At 29.5% G+C, this 20,444-nt stretch overlaps 1 protein-coding gene across 1 annotated transcript; it reads left to right on the forward strand.

Moving 5' to 3' along the window:
* Window positions 1-10,715: 10,715 nt before the first annotated feature.
* On the forward strand, window positions 10,716-12,079 carry LOC108984355 (auxin-responsive protein SAUR32-like). Its single transcript, XM_018956284.2, has one exon. The coding sequence runs from the start codon at window positions 11,363-11,365 to the stop codon at window positions 11,837-11,839; it is 477 nt and encodes a 158-aa protein (XP_018811829.1). The 5' UTR covers window positions 10,716-11,362; the 3' UTR covers window positions 11,840-12,079.
* Window positions 12,080-20,444: the final 8,365 nt, after the last annotated feature.

Consider the following 20,444-nt stretch of genomic DNA (forward strand, 5'->3'; position numbering starts at 1 on the left):
TCGTAAGAGCGCATAAGAAGTGGCGCGAGGAATATATAAAGTCGGGCTTAGAGTCGGTGTCCTTCTTTTTCGCTCGTCGGTTTTGGAGTTCGTTTATGCTGGGGAACGTGCCAATGCAAGCTGGAATATATATGTTTGGCTATTTGGAATGTTGAGAATATTTGAGAACTTTTTAGAATTTCTTTTAGATGTATAGTTTATTAAGGGCTCGTTTGTTTTCAGAGATGAGATGAATTGAGATTAAAGTTAAAAAGTTGAATAAAATATTGTTAGAATATATTTTTTAATATTATTGTTGTTTTGGGATTTGAAAAAGTTGAATTGTTTATTTTATTTTGTGTGGGAATTTAGAAAAGTTGTAATGATGGGGTGAAATGAGATGAGATGTTTTTGGAAAACAAAGAAGGCCTAAGTTTTGGAAAGGAGATAGGAAACCTAAATACATTATTTTTTTAAAAAATAAATCTTGTATTAGCTGATTTGTGAAGATGGATAGATTTAAATTTAAAAATTTGTTTGAATATAATTTTTTAAAAGTAATCTTATTTTAAAATTTATAAAAGTTAGTTTGGTTTTTATGTTTGGGCGAAAAGATGAAATAGTGAATTCTTTTAGCCTACCAAATAAGGATTGTTTTTTGTTTCAAGTACTCCCTCCTTATTTTATTAAATAAAACAACTACAAATATTTTAAGTTAATAACTTTCCATTTAAAGATAATAGAGTCTTTTAGTTTTCTTAACACATTTATTTTTTATATCCACAATTCATGCATGGGTTCATAATTTTTATGAATTTTAAAGGAATTTAAAGACTATCAATTATGATTTTTGATGGCCAAAATTATTTTGATATGCCCTGTGTTTAGTCTTTATCTTCACTTAAGGAAATTCTTTTAGGTCTTTCAAATAAATTAGGCATAGTAAGGGGAGCCTCAGCCCCACCCCCTGAGGGCGGGTACCCAGTCCGGCCGTCCCATTCAACACCACATTTAAAAAAAAAATAAAGTATAACAAAATCGCACAAGACAAAGTTAAAGATCTTACAAATCCAAACAAAAACGAAAATTAAACAAACATATACATCAAACCAAATAAATTGACAAAATTACAAATTAAATCAAACAAATAAACAAAACCAAGTAGTAATTGGTGAATCACATAGATCTCTAGTTATGTACTGCATAGACCACGGGCTATGGGCCAGATCGGGTATCGGCCAAATCGGGTAACGGAATAACCTTTGGGGTCGGGTCGGAACAGTAGAATTCGGGTCGGGTCGGGTCAGATGAACAGTGCTAGCTATGGCCACGGTCATGGGTCATGCAGATCTTTGCATATATAGATAGATATTTTAGAGATCTGTGTGCAAATCTGTATAGCCCATAGTCGTGCTCGTGGGCCATTAAACCCGTAGACCCATCAAGGCATCACCCACAATCACAGCTACCAGTCGCGGGTCTTTAACAAAATATGACCCACGAAAATAGAGAGCTATACAGAACTCGCAACTGTCAACTGTGACCCATGACAATGAAGATAAGTTATATGCTAACTTAGAAGAGGAGGATGAAGAGAAGTAGAAGGGAAGAGGGTGAAGAAGATAAAGGAGAGATCAGAATAGAGGATGGTGGCCATTGAGGCGTGAAAGCCTAAAAGAAATTGGAAGAAGAGAAGGGAAATGGAGAATGGAGAATGAGTGAAATGAGATGAAAGAGATCAAAAGTAATCTTTATAATTAGGTTTTTTTTAATAGATGTGATATTATAATTTATATTATTATATATATTTAACCTTATAATGAAACGAAGTCGATTTGAGTATTACGACTATACTATGTTTCATTATAAAGTTAATTATCTATATTCTATTTATATATATATATATATATATATATATAATGGGTTGGGCGGGTTTGGGCCTAGCCCGGGCCTCGTCCTTCTATGAATCAACTGGTTAAAAAATAGAAGCACGAGTACTAGATCAAAAAACCAAAGACATTCGTTAGGAAAACCAGAAGCTAAGGCTCCCTCTTATACTAAATGTAAACAATAATTAGTATCTTAAATGAGATGTGTTATTTTTCATCTAATAAAGTTTATTTTTTTTCCTATGGTCAAAGATAAGATAATCTCAATATTACTAATGAAAAATAGATACATATATAACTAGGAAGGTTAATTAGTGTCCCAATAAATATTAAATACTCCAAAATAGTAGATATATATAATGGAGAGATTAAAATTTAATCAGAAAATGGTACCAAATGTTGGTTCGATTTGGTCGCAATAAATTAAGACGGACGCTATTAATTTTATACGACAAATTAAAAAGCAGTACCATATATGCATGAACACGCCCGCTAGCTTGAAAAACCCCCATTATAATTAACCGAAATCCCATTAAAAAACAACCTCAAACAAGCATGCATTGATCTTCAAAGGAGGAGGGAATGGATCAGGCAGCATGCATGCGAAGACTAGAGACGATCGCATAAGATAGCTAGCTAGGAAGAGAAAGATCGATGAGGTGATATTAATGGGGTTGAGACGCGGAGGGAGAAATGCATTAATATACGAAAAATGATATATATAAGTCTCAAATGCACAAATCTCATATAAATCTTTTATAAAAATATAGATTTTACTGTAAAAAAATATGAAAAACTCTTTTTTTTTTTATTTTTATGAAACTCAATTTTTTTATAAAAGACTTATATATTTGAAACTTATACCTACTATTATTTTTAATATATAATATCAAGAATTTCATGATAAAACTCAAAAATATTTTTGAAAATGGTGATCATGATGTGTTTAATTAATTTTTGTTGGGTCTCCCCTTCTGCGTTTTATTACATAACTAAAGGCTAAATCTTATCGATCTAATTATTGTCAGAAAAAGGAAAAAAAATAAGACCGCATATATATAGACATATACACACGTGGCGAATTAATAATGTCGAGTGTGAAATTGTGGTCATGCATGGACCAGGCAGGCCGGGGGGAGAGATTCTTTAATTTTGTCGAGCAACCATTGTCAAACTTTCATGCATGCATGCCCTGCATGGTTACGCGCGCCAATTTTGACTGTACAACCAGATTATTATTTTACATTAAAATGAGTTATATTCATCGTAAATATATAATCATTATTGTTATAAATAATCTATCATAAATAGATAGTAATTACATATATAAAAACTGAATCAAGTAATTGATTTTTTAGGGTAATTACAATTTACACCTCCAAATTATTACATCTCTTGTAATTAATAATACGTACAATCGATTAACTGGGATAATTTTGACATGTATTAATTAATTAAAAGTAATTAATGATATATTTCAACATATATACACCGTGCATACCTTCTACTGAGATCTGATCGTTAAGATTATACTATAATTTTATATTTTTCATTCATTTGTCAGATGATCATCTTAACCATGCAATTGAACAAATTAAGACTTTTAAGTAGTTTATTAAGGTACGTAATACTGCATATACTATAGACTTTTGCTACATATAATAAATCGACGTGTTAGCATATTATTTATAGTGGGACATATTATAATTATAAAATTTTTTTAGCATTATTGATGTGACCAAAAGCTTTCACATCAGCTTTGTCTAAAAAATAATTGAGGCATCTAAATAGATTTCTTCAAAGTATGATTCTCCTTGAATTATTGGCGTTTGACACGACGTTTAGGCCATATATTCTTAAATGAAATTATAACTTCCTGATAGTACTGTTTAATGAATTGTGTACGAGGATTTTAATTGTAGAAAGTTCTCTCAAATTAAAGATCGATGGAGATCAGTAAATAACAAATTAATTTATGGCTCCAGAAATGTCTTGGGCATTAATCTAAACTAAATTAGGAATTTGATTGCATAGTATAAGTACAACTACTGTGGGACTTTCTGGGATGACACACACACATATATTTATATATACACATATAGGTTAATTAATTAATTTGTCAACGTTTGATTAAAAGTCGACCGAAGAGACGACCGTTTTATAGTAGGAGAGTTTAATTTGATGATCATGGCTGCTGGGTTGCTATCAGTTTCTTGGATAGTTATATGAAACCCAATCTAATTAATTATTAGCCTTTAATTAAGAAGTCAATAGTCGGTGTCCTGATTTCGTACGTACGTTTGACGATGAATTAATTATATTTCGTATACTTCGTGAGAATAGGGTATCTATATTACAGTGAAATTATATATATGTATATATATATATATATATATCCTTTAATTTAAAAGTTATAAACGACGTGAACAGTAATAAAAGTATTAAATAGTGCGATTAGTATGAACATACTATAATAATCAATAGTGCCGAACAGTGTTACAGTAATGTGCTACAATGATAAACATTATTCGTAAGCAGTAATAAACAGTGCTAAACAATAAAATAAATGATAGAGTTTTGTTAAATATTTTTAGAGTAATGCTATATACAGTCGTGGAATGTGTAAACGCAGTGCAGTCGCTTTGAAAAAGAGTGAGGTTCACTACTAAAAAATTAATTTATTTTCATGTGAGTCCCGTATTTATTCACTTTTTTCAAAGCAACTGCACGACTCTTGCACACTCAAGTATTATTTCTCATATTTTTAACAGAGTAAAATCATATAAATAATTAGAATTTTTAATATAATTTAAATCTCATAATATTATTAAGTAACTAAAATTATTTAAATAAAATGATTTTTTACCATTATAATATTTTTGGAGTTTCAAAAATAGAAAAGACTTACTTTAATGATGAAAAAATATGAGAGCAATATAAAAATAAAAGATTCTGTATTTTTTCAGTTCTCCTTGGGTCATTAAGTATTGTGGTTGAATTCTACACAATTCATATATTTTGCTAAAAAAAACTATTGTTAAAATATCAAACAAATTTTAATTTTTATATTACTCATATTACTGTAACGTTTTGTTATCATTATAATACTTGTTAAAATTTATTTTCCTGCTCTGTGTATGAAATTATTAACTAATTAATTTTCTTTAAAAAAATATATTATTTTTACACATCATATTCTTTTTTTGGACACATTATTTTCAATTAGATAAATGGACAAACGTGCTTCACACGTTACATAACCGCTAGTATATATCTCTCTATATATAAAGAGTTTATGAAACGAAATTTTCTTGTTTTAACAGAAATTTCTTGTTTTAATGGAATATGCTGGTTTTCATTAACTTTCCATCCGTTTGTAATAATTACAAAATACAGGGATACAATTGTATTTTCCTTTACATTCTATTTATGGCTACTTTTATGGTTTCTGTTAGTTTCTATTCCACTATTAATATATTTAAATATGCTAATAAAACATATTTATTATAATAATAAATCATGGATTCAATTTCCAATTTGAAATACGTTATAATAAGAAAACAGATTTATGTAGATTTATCTTTTCGTATTCATTATAATAGAAAATCATTATAATCATTTACAAATAGCCTATCTTTCAACAGCTTTTAAGATATATATTGGGAATATATATAGAATAGTAAAAGGTAGGAATAGAGGCAGAATGATGAAATTATTAATTATTGTGAGGATCAAAAATCGAAAAGCAAAAATAGTACATGTGTTTTTTAACAATAAAAATATGGTTCATATTATATAAATATATAGTGCATGTATCTTTTTATTACAATATTATTAACTCTATTATTAAATCTAAAAATTTTGTGGAGCCATGTGTTGATCAATTAAGAAACAAATTTTTTATAAAAAATCTGTTAATTTACTATTAATTATATCTTATGAAAATATTCTATTTCCTATTCATAAATAGTCAATTTTGGGGACTTTTTATTTTATCATAAATGTTGTGATTAATTTTAGATTTCAGAGATGACGCATGCATGTCCCCCAAAACAACCAAAAAGAAAAAAAAAATAGAAGAAGATAAACTTGACGTACGGCATCTGATTATCCCCAAGATCGTGATAATCATGAATCAGGCCCCCAGCCGCCATGGATTATGCAACCATGAAAATATATGTGTGTGTTTCAAATCAGCTATAAGTGAAAGTGTACGTTTAAGATATAATGCATGTGACACCAAATGATTGACCATTAAGTATAAAAAAATAAATAATTTTCTAATTATCTGAGACTATATTAAAGAGTAATAAAATGATAATATTTTAAAAAAATGATAATTAAACAGATCTAGCACTTCTTTAAGATGAGCAGCCCATGATCTATCTCTAAATAATTTATCACAATATAGCTAGGCCAAGTCGATAACTTAAATAGTTAGATACGGAACAATATATTAATATAAGGAGTTTACAACTTTCGAAAAATGGATCTATGCAAGCTTATAAATTTATTACAAATTTACTATAGAAAGACAACATATGATCATGATCAGGAGTAATTAGAGTAATTGGGTAATTTACTAAGGCTTAGTTTGGATCATCAATCTATCTCAATTCATCTCAATTCATGATTACAACTTTTTCAAATTCCAATACAAAATATAATAAACAATTCAATTTTTTCAAATCTCAAAATAATAATAATATTAAAAAATAATATTCTAACAATATTTTATCATCTCAACTCAACTTACTTCAACATCTAAACTCAACCTAAAAGATCATCATGTGAACTCCTTATTGTGATTGCTAATTAATGATTATTTTTATAAACATATTATGTCATATCATGTCGGCCACTTCATTACATATATATGTAAAAATATTTTTTAATTTATGTATATACAATTAGTTCAGTTTATATTAAAAAATAATCAAATTGAGATGGTTTTAGATGAGTTGAATAAAATATTATTAGGATATTATTTTTAATATTATTATTGTTTTAGGATTTGAAAAAATTGAATTGTTTATTATATTTTGTATATGAATTTGAAAAAATTATAATAATAAGACGAGATGAATTGAAGTGAGTTCTGAATACAAACAAGGCCTTAGAAGTGCCCAATCATGCCCTCACCCTCATTTAATATATAAATAATAAATTAAAAAGCATTGTGGATAAATAATAAAAAGCTATTCAAAATTTTTTTTGTAGGAACATCTACTAATTATAGGACCATATTATAGCTTCTATTAATGCTCTTCTTTTATAATATATCAAAGCGTGTAATTATTTATAAATTACATGAACATTACATCGTTATTATATTAACCAAAAACATTACGTCCTTATTAATAAAAAATTAGTTCTTAATAAAAAAAAATTATTTTCTTCTAGTAATGTTTTAACAAAGTTGTCTGTGATAAGATTAATACAAATCCAATAAAAACATTAGTTCAAAATATGAATCATTTGATGTTTCCACAAATAATTTATGTTCTAATTATTTGTTACTTGGAAACAATATTTCAATTTTGTTTAGATAAAGTACAAAAATGTTTTCCCTCCCAAGTTTAATTTCAAAATAATGCACATTTGGTCTTACCGGCTGCACCACCTTTTTTTTAATTTTTTCCTGCATATTCCAGAAATGCTGTAGAGATAGATATTTTGGTATGCAATGATCTATTTTACTTGTGATGTTTATTTATAGGATCATGTTAAAGCTTCTATTAATACTATTTTTTTATAATATATCGCAGCGTGTAATTATTTATAAATTACATAAACATTACATCGTTATTTAATTAACCTAAAATATTATGTCCTTATTAATAAAAAAATAATAATTCTTAACAAAAAAATTAAACATAAATTAAGCAAACGTACATTGCACATTGTTTTCACATAGCATATATATATATATATATGTCAAAACATTGCGTCATACATTAAAAGAATATTAAACATATATACACGTAAGTATTTATATATATATATATATATATATATAATATTGATGACTTACCTCCGATCGAGTGACATATAATATGCATGCATATATTGAAGGTTTCAACTGCATCATGTAGTTTAATTGTCTGGCGGGGCCCAAACTAATACCATGATATTTATCGCGCGATAAAATGTTAGCAATGATTTAATTATTAATTAAGTGCTGGCAAGTATTAGACTTAGGACAGTGCTACGTCTACCGCTCTCAGCTTTTGTTGAAAGTTACCGTTAGGTATAATTGTTCTTCTTCTTTTTTTCTTGTCTTTTTTACATATATTTTTTTACATTTTTAAATATTTTTTTAAAAAATAAGAAAATCATAATATTATTAAAAAATATTTCCTTAATCATTAATCATTAAGTAAAAAGAAAAATTAAAATTAAAAATAAAAAAATTCTATCGGTGACACCAAGTTGTAAGAACTAGTGATAAGAGTATAATTTTCTTTAATTTTTAGGACGGTACTACAGCCACGGTTGGCTCTCACTAGTTATTTTGATATTTTTTTGCTTTAATTTTTTTTTACATGTATTTTTTTAACACTTATGAATATATTTTTAAAAAATTCACATCATTAAAAAATATTTTTTTAATCACAAAATAAAAACAAAAAAAATACCAACGGTACTAACTCCCAACTAGAGCTAGCTAGGAGCTGGAGGACTAACTAGCATTATCCATTAGACTTAATTGGCATCATCATCATCAGTACTCAACAACAGATATAATTGTCCTAGCTAATTGATCTCCGCAAATAAAAGATTGCAATATTAATACATGGCTTTATGATCAAATTAAGGCAATAAGTTATGCAAGCTATACGTACGAATTAAGAATCAGACGAATCACAATTACATATATTAATGTTGTCTGAAACAAATGCAGATGAAGATTAATAAACAAATTTCACAATTAATAAATATTACCATATATAGTACTACGTACATCATCTACTTATAATTGATATAAATACTTCCTATACGAACTGATAAGGATCAACTAACTATACCCGCAAATTAATAGAAATTAAGTTAAATTTCAATCTACAAAATAATGTGTCTTCTCTTTTTTTTTTTTTTTTCAAAGATGGAGTCCAATCGTTTTGAAAACGTTCCTAAATATATGTTAATGTAATTAAAAAGTTCCACCATGATCAGGTCCATGATCACTTTGTACTGTAGAAGCTGATAGAAGTGGATCTTAATATATTATATATAATATATATATATAGAGAGAGAAAGAGAGCAAAAACATCAATCAAAGTTAAAAGAATAATAATAGGATTACTATCTTCTTATTATTTATCTACTATTATTTTTATATTTAATTTTTTTTTTAATTTTTAATTTTACTTAATGATTAAGGAAGTAGATATTAATAAAGTTATATATATATTTTAATTTTTTTAATGATTAAAGATGTTAAAAAAATAAATAAAAAATTTTAAAATTCACTTAAATGGTAGATGGGTAGTAATTATAGAGAAATAAGCCTATCACTAGTCAAGTGATAATATTCCTGACACTGATCCTGAGCTTACGAGTGGCTAATAGTAGTCATTTCAGGCCTTCATTATTTAGATGTTATTCAAAAAATAATCATAAATGTATTCGAAAGTTTTATTTACGATCGATAATGGGTTTATCTAGCTTTTCCTTTCGTTAAAAGGTTCTCTTATCGCACCCGCGGGTTTAATTAACCAATAAATAGTACTTTTATCGGATTTAATTCTTTAATTTTTGTTTTGGTCTACGATTGAAATGATTGAAGGCCATTAATATCGTTTTGGAGATCCTAAAATGCACAACAGACACAAGAAGGAGGCTTGACTAATTGGCAGAAAAACAAAGTCGATACAGCTTGCAACTAATAATTAACGTGCAATACCGTTCGAGAAATTCATGTGAACGATCGAAAAATATATAAATTAATATTATAAATTTGGATTAATTAGTTCTAACTTTAGGGTATCTTTCGAGACAGGTAATCTACAAATATGCTAATGGAACCGATGGAGTAAAAATTCAATCAATTTGTATTAATATATTAATTGTACCTAGCTAGCTATAGCTACTTGCATGTACAAATTCATGAATTCCTAGGCCTTCACAAATTCCTTGAAAAGCGTTGAATATTGAAAGGGAAAAGAGAAAAAACCTCGTAGAGTACAGTATTGAACTTCTTTGGCGGCTAAAATTGTGGAAGTTTTCAGCCGCTAGCTAGTTACTAGTTAGCTGCATCCACCATTTTCCCAGCTCCTATATTAACGCTGTCAATTTAATCGGCCGCCAGGATAATCTTGAATACTCTGCAATAATACGATATGTTTCACGGATAATTAATTAAAAGCCAATCTGATCTGCTGGTTAGCGCCATTGGTCTCTGGCCCGTTACTTGTTCTAGACGTGACACCATTAATAAAGAAAGAAAGTTCAAAAACTAGTCTAATCAACCTCCATTTTGTCCTTTACCAGGAAGAAATTAAGTAAAAAGGATAAAAAAAGGGTAGTAGCCTTTACAAAGTAATTAAATGTGTTTGCCCACTTCCATCCAATGAACGGATTTCTCCGCTTTGATCTCTTTCTTAATTAATGAATGTATTAATACTTGTTTAATTAGAAAAATATAAAAACAAAACAAACAAGAAGAGAAGAGGAGAAGAACAGTTCAATGGAACTGGACTCTTCACGTCGTTCTAAGGGCGGAAAAGAAAGTTGGACAATTGCTATATGGAGATCATCGAAAGATAGGAGGTTGTACGTAGGGTTGACAAGTGGGTTTTCTTTTAAGAATATTTTTATATATATCCAAGTTGGCCTTTATATATTTGAGCAATGAAAGCCATTTGGTATCGTCAACTAAGACAGCAAGCAAGAGACGGAGGGCAGTATCCTGCAGTGAGCTACAGACTCTTCTGATCTGGTTTCATTTCCCCTAGCTATTGTCTTCCTGTTCCTTATTCCAGAGTTCTTGAACACACTCAAATGGCCACCTTAGCCAGCTGATTCCTTATGGGTTCACGAGCTATTTATATTTTCTGAATTTTGTATCCGTTTTTTTTGTATCCGTTTTTTTTTTCTTGTTCTCTCTTTTCGTGCATAATTTTAACCGATTTTTCCAATATAATCAGAGAGGTATGAGTAACACAATGAGGCCAAGGGGCAAGGTAAGGTTTCATTTGGTTTATGACAGGGGTTAGCTAGCTAGCCAAATACCCAATACTTTCGAAGCCATATTTTTTTCAAATTCCCTCGGCCATAGCTCTTCTTCTTCTTTTTTCATACCTTGATACAAGTTCATTCATGTGTGCCTAGAATACGGAGATTGGAGTACTATACTGTGAGTGATTTCCAAAAGCAAGCCCATATATACTTATATAGCCAGCTTTTCTTTATACTAGGTATATATTTGATAAATTGCTGTTATCTAGAGTTATAGCTATTGATCTGGTAAATACTTGTACCGATCGACAAAAATGGATGCGACTAGGGAAAAAGGGAAGAAGGGGCTGATCATCAAGACATGGGAGCGATGCAAATCCATCGGACGAGGCCGCAAGGGGTCTTCGGGACCCGAACGTACTTTGACACTGAAAACCAGATCGTGTCCTTCCCTCAGCATCTCGCTGGAAGAGGAAAAACATCCTAGGAAACGCCGGGTTGCTCCCGAGGGTTGCTTCTCGGTCTATGTCGGACCTCAGAAACAGAAGTTTGTGATCAAAACAGAGTACGCAAACCATCCTCTGTTCAAGATGCTGCTCGAAGAGGCCGAGTCTGAATATGGTTACGACAACCAAGGCCCCCTTGTCCTCCCATGCAACGTTGATATCTTTCACAAGGTGCTGCTGGAAATGGAGGATGGCCGTGATATTCAGAAAGGATGTGTCTTTAAGCGTTATGGCTCTTATCACCTTCTTAGCCCCTCTCGAATGGATGATATAAATCAGTTTTAAATGATCTCTGCCTTTGCTGATCTTTTCCTTATGTCTTGGATTGCTGTGATCGATGCAAGTGTTTAGGATCGAGTTTTCTTGATCTCTATAATTTCCTTTTCTTTTCTTTTTTCTTTATAGTTAAGCATGTACAATTGAAGTAGATCAATATGATAAGTAGTGCATGGGAAAAAAAGAACATCCAAGATCTCTGTAAATTGAACTGCTATATATGAATTTTTGCTGGTTTGCTTGTATTGAGATCTGAGTCTGAAAATTCATATTTCTTTAGACAGTGTCCATTATCGATGCTCGGAAGAGTAAAGTAAATTTAATGCTATTCAAAAATTTGATAAATTTTATATAAATTTTTTTTTTTTTTTTTTTTGTAAAAAAGCGAGTCTTACAGATAAAGAATAATTTTTTTATTTAATTTTTTACAAAAACTTGTATAAACTTAAATTTGTACAAATAATTTCTCTGCTCGAAATTCTGTTATATTTTAAGAGCGAGCTGAGGGGAAAGAAACAAACAGACAGCAATTGGGCATGTATGGTGGCAAGTGGACGTTGATAATTTTCACCTACTCGATCGTACAAGGCAAGTTGTTATTTAACTTTGCTCGGAAAGCCAAAAGTAGTAGTACTTCTTGTGATCACGTTACTATAAAATTATCAACTATATTAGGATAAACTAATTAATCATACATGTGGTAACGTGGAAGCATGCATGGCACAGATTAAGGCTAGCTAGTTACCCAAAACAAGAAATTAATTTAGTCGTTATGTATATAATAGAAGAATATAATATGCAGTATACTACATGATAAGATCTTGGATGCAGTAGGATATATATATAGACATCATGATCATAAATATTTAACACTTTATTAATTTGTACTAAGTTGATCTATTTAAGTTTTTTTTTTTTTTTAAGATGTTCTATATTAATAAAGGGAGCTCAATGAAATAAAATAAAAATCTTTTTAGCGTATATATATTTATATATCTTAATTTATAGTTAAATATTACTTATTGAATTTTGTAAGGTTCAATTTATGTTTATCTCTGTGTACAAATATTACAAATTGTAATATTAATCAAGCCCCGCGAGTCTAATATTATTGAGTATTCAAACTCTATTTGTTTAATTTTTATTTGAACACCAATTATATTGAACTTCATGAGCTTATATATTAATTATCGCCGACATGTAATATTATATTTAATTGATACAATGCATGTATTTATAATTTACTTTTTGAAGAATGAATTCAAACTTGTTCACATGTAATATTTGACATATTAGTTTATTATTTCTTATAGGATTTTATAAATTCCATTTCCGATTGATCTAATATATATATATATATATATATATATATATATTATACGATGTCAAGTTAAAAATAATTATTATAAAAACTATAAATACGAAGTTATGCGAGCCTATACGAGTTAAACTACAGAAAATAATACGAGTTTAATTATATGAGTTAGACTCGTTTAATTAATAGCTAAGCCGCTTTAATTTTTGTTCAAGTTTGGTTTGTTTATTAACTAGATCACGGAGTTCATGATATCATGATGATCAGTTGAGTTTGAAGGGAGCATAAATAGTTTGATTTGCTTAGATCAACGTTAGGCACGACTTCAAGGATGATCGATCCTCGATCGCCCTAATTGATGATGTTGTTTTACTTGGCTTTGTCAGTTTGCTTTAATTTATTTCTAGCTAGCTAGCTTGATATATATATATATATATATATATATATATTTATAGCATGTGGTACGATTACAAAGTCAACTCAAATTATGTATTTATTAATTATAAGGTACGTATATCTATGACTCAATTTGCAAACTTAATTAATTTAGGTAATTAACTACTTCATTTTCGTTTTGTATTTAACAAGTTTCAGATTCAAGCTGGTGTGAGTTCTCCGATCTTAATAATTTGTGTGCCATTTCAGGTTGCTAGCTAGCTAGCTACTATAAGCGGGCCGGCGGATATGTATTTTAATTATTTCCAAGCTTTCTAATATTTTCTGTATTAACAATACTTTATTATAACCAAGAAAAAGAATAAGGAGTCTAAGCTAGCTTAATTGCTACCAAATAAGTCCAATTAATTATATTATTAAAATTCAACTTATTTTTTTATTGGGTTGATTACATCAGACAATTTATAGTTAAATACAATAACTTCAAAGTTATATATATATATATATATATATATATATATATAAGATCATTGAATTAGGATATTATGCCTTGGACGGTTGGTGATATCCCTTATATCTTAAAAGTCGCTATACGCAGATGAACAGGAATGAACAGTCACTTCCTTCTTCCACTTTTGTCCCTCTGTCTAGCCGAGTGTTTACATTTTTGCCTCTTAAGTTCTTTATATTTCATTCGTCTGATCGAGGGTGTTTTGGTCTTTTTAGTGAAGGTCATCTTCTGTTTCCTTCTCTCTCGACTCAGACCCCCTCTCTCTTCTGTTCAGCTTCAGTTTAATGTGTTTAACGCCAGGCAATTCCTATTTTGAAGAAAGCATATGGAGACAGCATGCATAAAATTTTGCATGTTGGTCCAGACACCTGTTCGATGGTTTCTAAATTGCTTAAAGAGGAGGAAACTGAAGCCTGGGGCGTGGAACCATATGATATAGAGGATGCAGATACTAACTGCAAAGTTCTTGTCGGCAAAGGCGTTGTGCGTGTAGCTAATATCAAGTTTCCTCTTCTATATAGATCAAAATCGTTTTTCCTTGTAATTATTTTAGATGCTCTAGATTACTTATCTCCAAGATATCTCAACAAGACCCTTCCTGATTTGGCAAGAGTATCAGTTGATGGTCTTGCGATATTTACAGGTAAATCTCCAATAGAAGTTTATCCTCTCTCTCACTTTGCATCATGGATGCTTGAGTTTGGATTTAAAATTCTTTTCTCACCCTCAATAGTTTCTCGTACAATCCTTACCTGAAGCAAATTATTTTTTCCATTATATTAGCAAACGGAACTAGGTGTCCATGTGCTATACTGCTTGAGTTTGGAAGCCGACGGATATGATGGGGGGTAATAAGGCTTAAGTGACTTTTCAACTCCTTCCCTTAGAAGCTAAAATGGATGATGGGGATTCAATTTAGGAAGATATTTTCCTTACCCAACAAATCAATGGCTATGATTAAAAGAGCTTTATATTTAAAATAAATAAAATAGTAAAACTAAGGGTAATATTGTAAAATCATATAATTATACCCTTCCCTCGTTTTAATAAGTCCTATTTAAATCAAAACATACTCATTTTAAAATATATATTGCATAAAAGAATATTTCATTTAAAGTATTAATAAAAATGACATAAAAGAACATTATTTATTAAATATTGAACGAAAGAAATTGAATTGTGTCGCATTGAGATCTCGACGTGCGAACTTTCTTCTATAATTCTATAGTAAGCGATGTAACATGATTAAAAATATAAATTCTAAATACTTAATGTACAAATTAATGTATACTTGTGACATATTGTCTGATCATAGTATATATACATCTTTTACGACTTAATTTACACGATAATCATAAAGAGGTGTCATGTATTATATGGTCTGCCACAAACCAGCCAGCCAGCATTTTGAATTAATCTTTTTGTTAAACTTGTATTAAACAAATTTAACAAAATGATCAATTTGTAAAATTTATATTAAACTATGGCATATTTTGAATTAATCATTTTTCTTTTGTAAAAAATCATATAATTTTTGTAAAAAATCTAAATTAGGCAAACGTCCCTTGGACGTTGCTCTATTACTAGTATATATATATATATATATATATATAATGACAAACTAAATGCATGGTCTCATTAATCTGATAAAGTCAATACTAGGTCTAGTGTGACACTCCATTGGGATGGATATTGGCTCGATCATTAATATATATATATATATATATATATCATTATCGGCCATCATAATTATTTGTGAAGTATTTAAATGAAAGTCATAGTTATATAACTGATCATCATGATCATGATGTCATGATCAGAGATCAAGGCGGTTTAGTTTATTGATTAGCCATTAATGGTTTTTATAATCAATTATATATGGTGGGTCAATATAGATAAATCATTTTGAACCGATTTATAATATATATATATAATTGATTAGTATTACCTTACAAAATAATTAATTTTAAATATAATGTGCTATAAGTTAACAGATTATTGCATGGTGCTTAGTCGATAATTTTATTTTATTTTTGTCTCTCGGTTTATTAATAATAAGCGACTATATATATGAATGGAGCATTGGACCTTTCGCATCAAGCTAGCTAGCTTGAATAATATATGTCAGCTGGAATTGATATTCTTGTATTCATATGGTCAATGGAGTTTGTGGCAGGCATTTGATGAATTGTCGATCTCTGATCTCTGATCTCTCATATATATAGGTAGGGATTTTTGAAGACCGATTCCTTCGTAAATTAAATGACATTTTCTCGTCCTTGAATAATTTAATTTGTTTCGTTTAGGAGATCATGCATTAATTTGGTAAGTCATGAATTTCAATATTAAAGAGTTTGACAAAATTATTAACTAGCTAGCTAGGTTATATTATGCGTACGTACCTAATTAGTTTTATTTTTTTAATTAATTATATATTTCTATTCATATATATACGGCCAACGACGGCAATATTCATTAAATTTACCCACAAATTAATACCAATACAAATTGGTTTGTGATTCCTTTTTCGTAAGTACGTACGAAGCAGTAGTACGAAGCAGCTAGGCATGCGTGAATATTAATGGATAGTAAAGACTATTATAAAAATCTCGTTTGTATTCGTAATCCATCTTAACTCATTTTATTTCATCATTATAATTTTTTTAAATTTTTACAAAAAATATAATAAACAATTCAACTTTTTCAAATTTCAAAATAACTTTTTTAAATTTTCACATAAAATATAATAAATAATTCAACTTTTATTCTACTATTTACAAATTATCTCAATCCATCTCAACTCATCTCTAAATCTAAACCACTCCTTAATATATATTATTAGAAGGATTAGCTGACCAAACTAGCGTGGTGATCATCAGCTAGCCGATCGATTGAGTGGATTAATATGTTGGGAATCATTTTTTTATGATCATGTCAGAAAGTTTCATCCAAATCCCACTCAAAAATATTCTTCATGTTGAACTTGAATTTATTTTTTCAATTTTCCTAGTGGAAATCGTCAATATCCCACAAAGGTACTGATGACTTGTGGAAATTTGACTTCTGGCCTTCTCTGCTGATCATACATGTTAATTTGGTGGAATCATTCTCTACAAATTTCAACTTCAGTTAATTTGTATCATTTATATATAAGATCAGATTAATCTCTATTAATTATATATATATATATATATATTTTTTCATGATATTTTTATTTAAATCTAAACTGAAGAGGCCAGAAATATTTTGCAGACAATGATTCCAATTTCCATCCGGCCCCATGCATATATTAGCAAAGAAATTCGAATTTCCACACGTCACCTGATCTATGGCCGGCTCTACGAAAGTGCCACAAAATTGTAAGGGAGACTTTATCTAAGACACGCCAATTTATAAATTTATTTGAATAATATTAGAGAAGTCATTATAATAGTGTATATTTTATATTCAATACGTGATTATTTTTAATTGATTATTCTTAACACTTATTTGAGGAGATGTGTGATCTAGATAATATCATATTATGCATACAAAATAGATGTTCTTAATAATAATTTCTATCTATATTTATTCTTGATGAAAAAATCATTGAAACTCTGACGTCATCACAAAATAAAAATAAAAAAGACCCCTCCTGTACTGTAACATATTCATCCACGCAGTACTGATGAGCTCACGATGCTTACTCAGCCTTGATCAGAATATGAATTAAAACTATTTAGAACTTTTAGCCATTCGGACTTTATAGCATATATAATTAAATTAATTAATAGGACAGAAATTTCTCGGAAGTGAATCCAATAATATTTATAATTATAATTATCTATAATAATCTCTTTGAAATCATTACATTTCAGAAAAAATAATGTCGAACTCACAATGGTCACAATATATGTAATATTAATCTTTTGTGCCACGTGATTTAAATGGGGTTTGCGTAAATCAATTAACTTCTTTAGTGCGTACGGGTGGGATTTTACTTCTCTCCACCCAGTATTAGAATGTGCGTGAAAGGACTTATTAATTACTTTCAGCATCTTCTTATTATTTTAATTTAAGGTAAACTGTACGTGCTGAATAATATGATAGAGCCTAGTTTATTTTTAAAAAATATCTCATCTCATATTATTTAATTATTATAATTTTTTTAATTTTTAATATAAAATAAAATAAATAATTTAATTTCTTAAATTTTAAAATAAAAATAATATTAAAAAATATATTTTCATAATTTTTTTTTTAATTTTTTAATTTTAATTTTAATTCAACCCATCTCATTTATAAAAATAATGGAAGAGGCAAAGTCAATATGAAATTGATGGGAATTAATTATTATATGCATGAGCCCAATACAAAGATGGTTGGGTGACTTAATGCATGCCTGGCTGCCATGATGGAAATTATTAATCAAATTAAATTTATATATTAATTCCACTAATATCCCTGATTGTCGGTGTATAGTTCCGAATATGGAGGAAAATGAAATCCACCAATGCAATTATAACAATCCGACAAACATAAAATGCTTGATGATATATGTTGCCTATGTGCACGCACGTACGTACCACTTGCACGTACGTCAGTTGTTTCTGCTTTCCATAAAAAGATGTTCAACAAATGTATTATGAGGCTGCAAATTATGATGTTTGGGCTGTAAAATAATAGTCCTCTTAATAAATGGTCTACATGGGAAGTTGATTTTCTGAAATTGTGGGAGAGACTGAAATGATAGATTGAATTCTACAGAGATTGAATGCGTTGCAGTGATAATGAGAAGACTATGAATCAGAAACAGTGTATTGATCAAATATGATGGAATGAAATTCTTTTTATCTAAAAAAAAATCTCAAAACCAACCCCCCCTCATAAAAAAAAAAAAATACACTCAGACTAAAGGAGTGGAGTTGGAGCTTTGGCTCCTCCCTTCTTCCCTTATCTCTCCTCCATCTTATCTCTAGTTTTTCTTTTATTTTTTCGTTTACAATTGAACGAAATGTAGATCTGTTATTTTCCATAGCCATGCGACCACCGTGAGCCCCACTACAAGATTCTCAAGTTGCTGATCCTTTGAAAGGATAAAGAATCTCACCAAACGGAGTGGCACGTGAGCCACACGTGCGACCCAAAGTGTGCACGTGACATCCACACGCCATCGTAAGGAGAGCTCTATCGTTGCCACGCCCGACTTTTCTAGGACCAGAACCATTGGTTTCATTCCATCGTACTTCTAGGGTAGCGCGTATCCTTCATGCAAAACCACAATCTCAGTATTTGCATTTTTTATTTCTTCTAAGGTTGAAAATACAGATCTACAACTTTCCAAATTGTAATTTGCTATTTTTTCATGTATCTTTTACGTTTTTAGTTATTTCATTTGTTTTAGATTTTTTTTAAAAAAACCAGTCTCTTGAATTTTTGTTCACAGAGTGTCCTCTACTCCGTCTTAGACAGAGTGTGAAGTTGTTTAATTCTGTCTTATGACAGAATGTGAAATTTGTTAAATCTATCTTAGGACAGAGTGTTGTCTCTCAAATGATTTGTCTGTAGAGAGTTACAATAATAGACTAGACCATATCAGTCACAAAAAAATTTGTGTATTGAGGAGCCTTAAAAGCAGTAGTTGGCTTCATGTATTCTATATGTTTCAGGTCAAAATTATAATGTCCCGATATGAATAAAGGAAGTTTGTTCTATCTTAAAAAAATAAAAAATAAAAAAAAAGAGTGAAACTCACCATTTAAATATTAAATAATTATTATATAGTTTCATAATATAAATGCATCATTGATACCCTCATCCTGTTATAAAAGTGTAATATTAATTAAAAGTTTTATTTATATAAATAATTTTAATTACGTGACATTGTAATAGGATGACAGTATCTCGCCATTCATACCTAATAATTTTCTTTCAAGATGACATGCTTACTTTCCAAATAAAAATATTAAATAGATGATTAGTTCTACATAATAATTACATGAATACAAGTTGCCTAAAAAACTGTTGCACGATTATGAAATAATAAAATGGTTTTGTGTGATCCCATGCTGCATGTACATTTTGCAGGATCCATCTCTCTCACATGACATGATTAATCTGGAATAACTACCACGCACTTAACACTGAAACTGTTCACATTTTCTAACCAATTGATTGCCAAGAGGATCGAGAAGATCCCACATATATACAGCTTTCATGGGATCATATCCCTCCCGCATACAGCTTTCAAACACAAAATGTTTAGTTAACAATTAGGAGGCTCTCAAATCCTCCCAGCTGCCTACAAACTGATCCTTCCATTAATAGCTCTGGTATATTCCAACCAATAGAATTTCATAATTGAGCCACTTTAATACCAGGCCAATTAAGCTCTAATTACTTAGCCCAAATAG

Source organism: Juglans regia, chromosome 13 (assembly GCF_001411555.2).
Source record: "Juglans regia cultivar Chandler chromosome 13, Walnut 2.0, whole genome shotgun sequence".
NCBI classification, from domain to species: domain Eukaryota; kingdom Viridiplantae; phylum Streptophyta; class Magnoliopsida; order Fagales; family Juglandaceae; genus Juglans; species Juglans regia.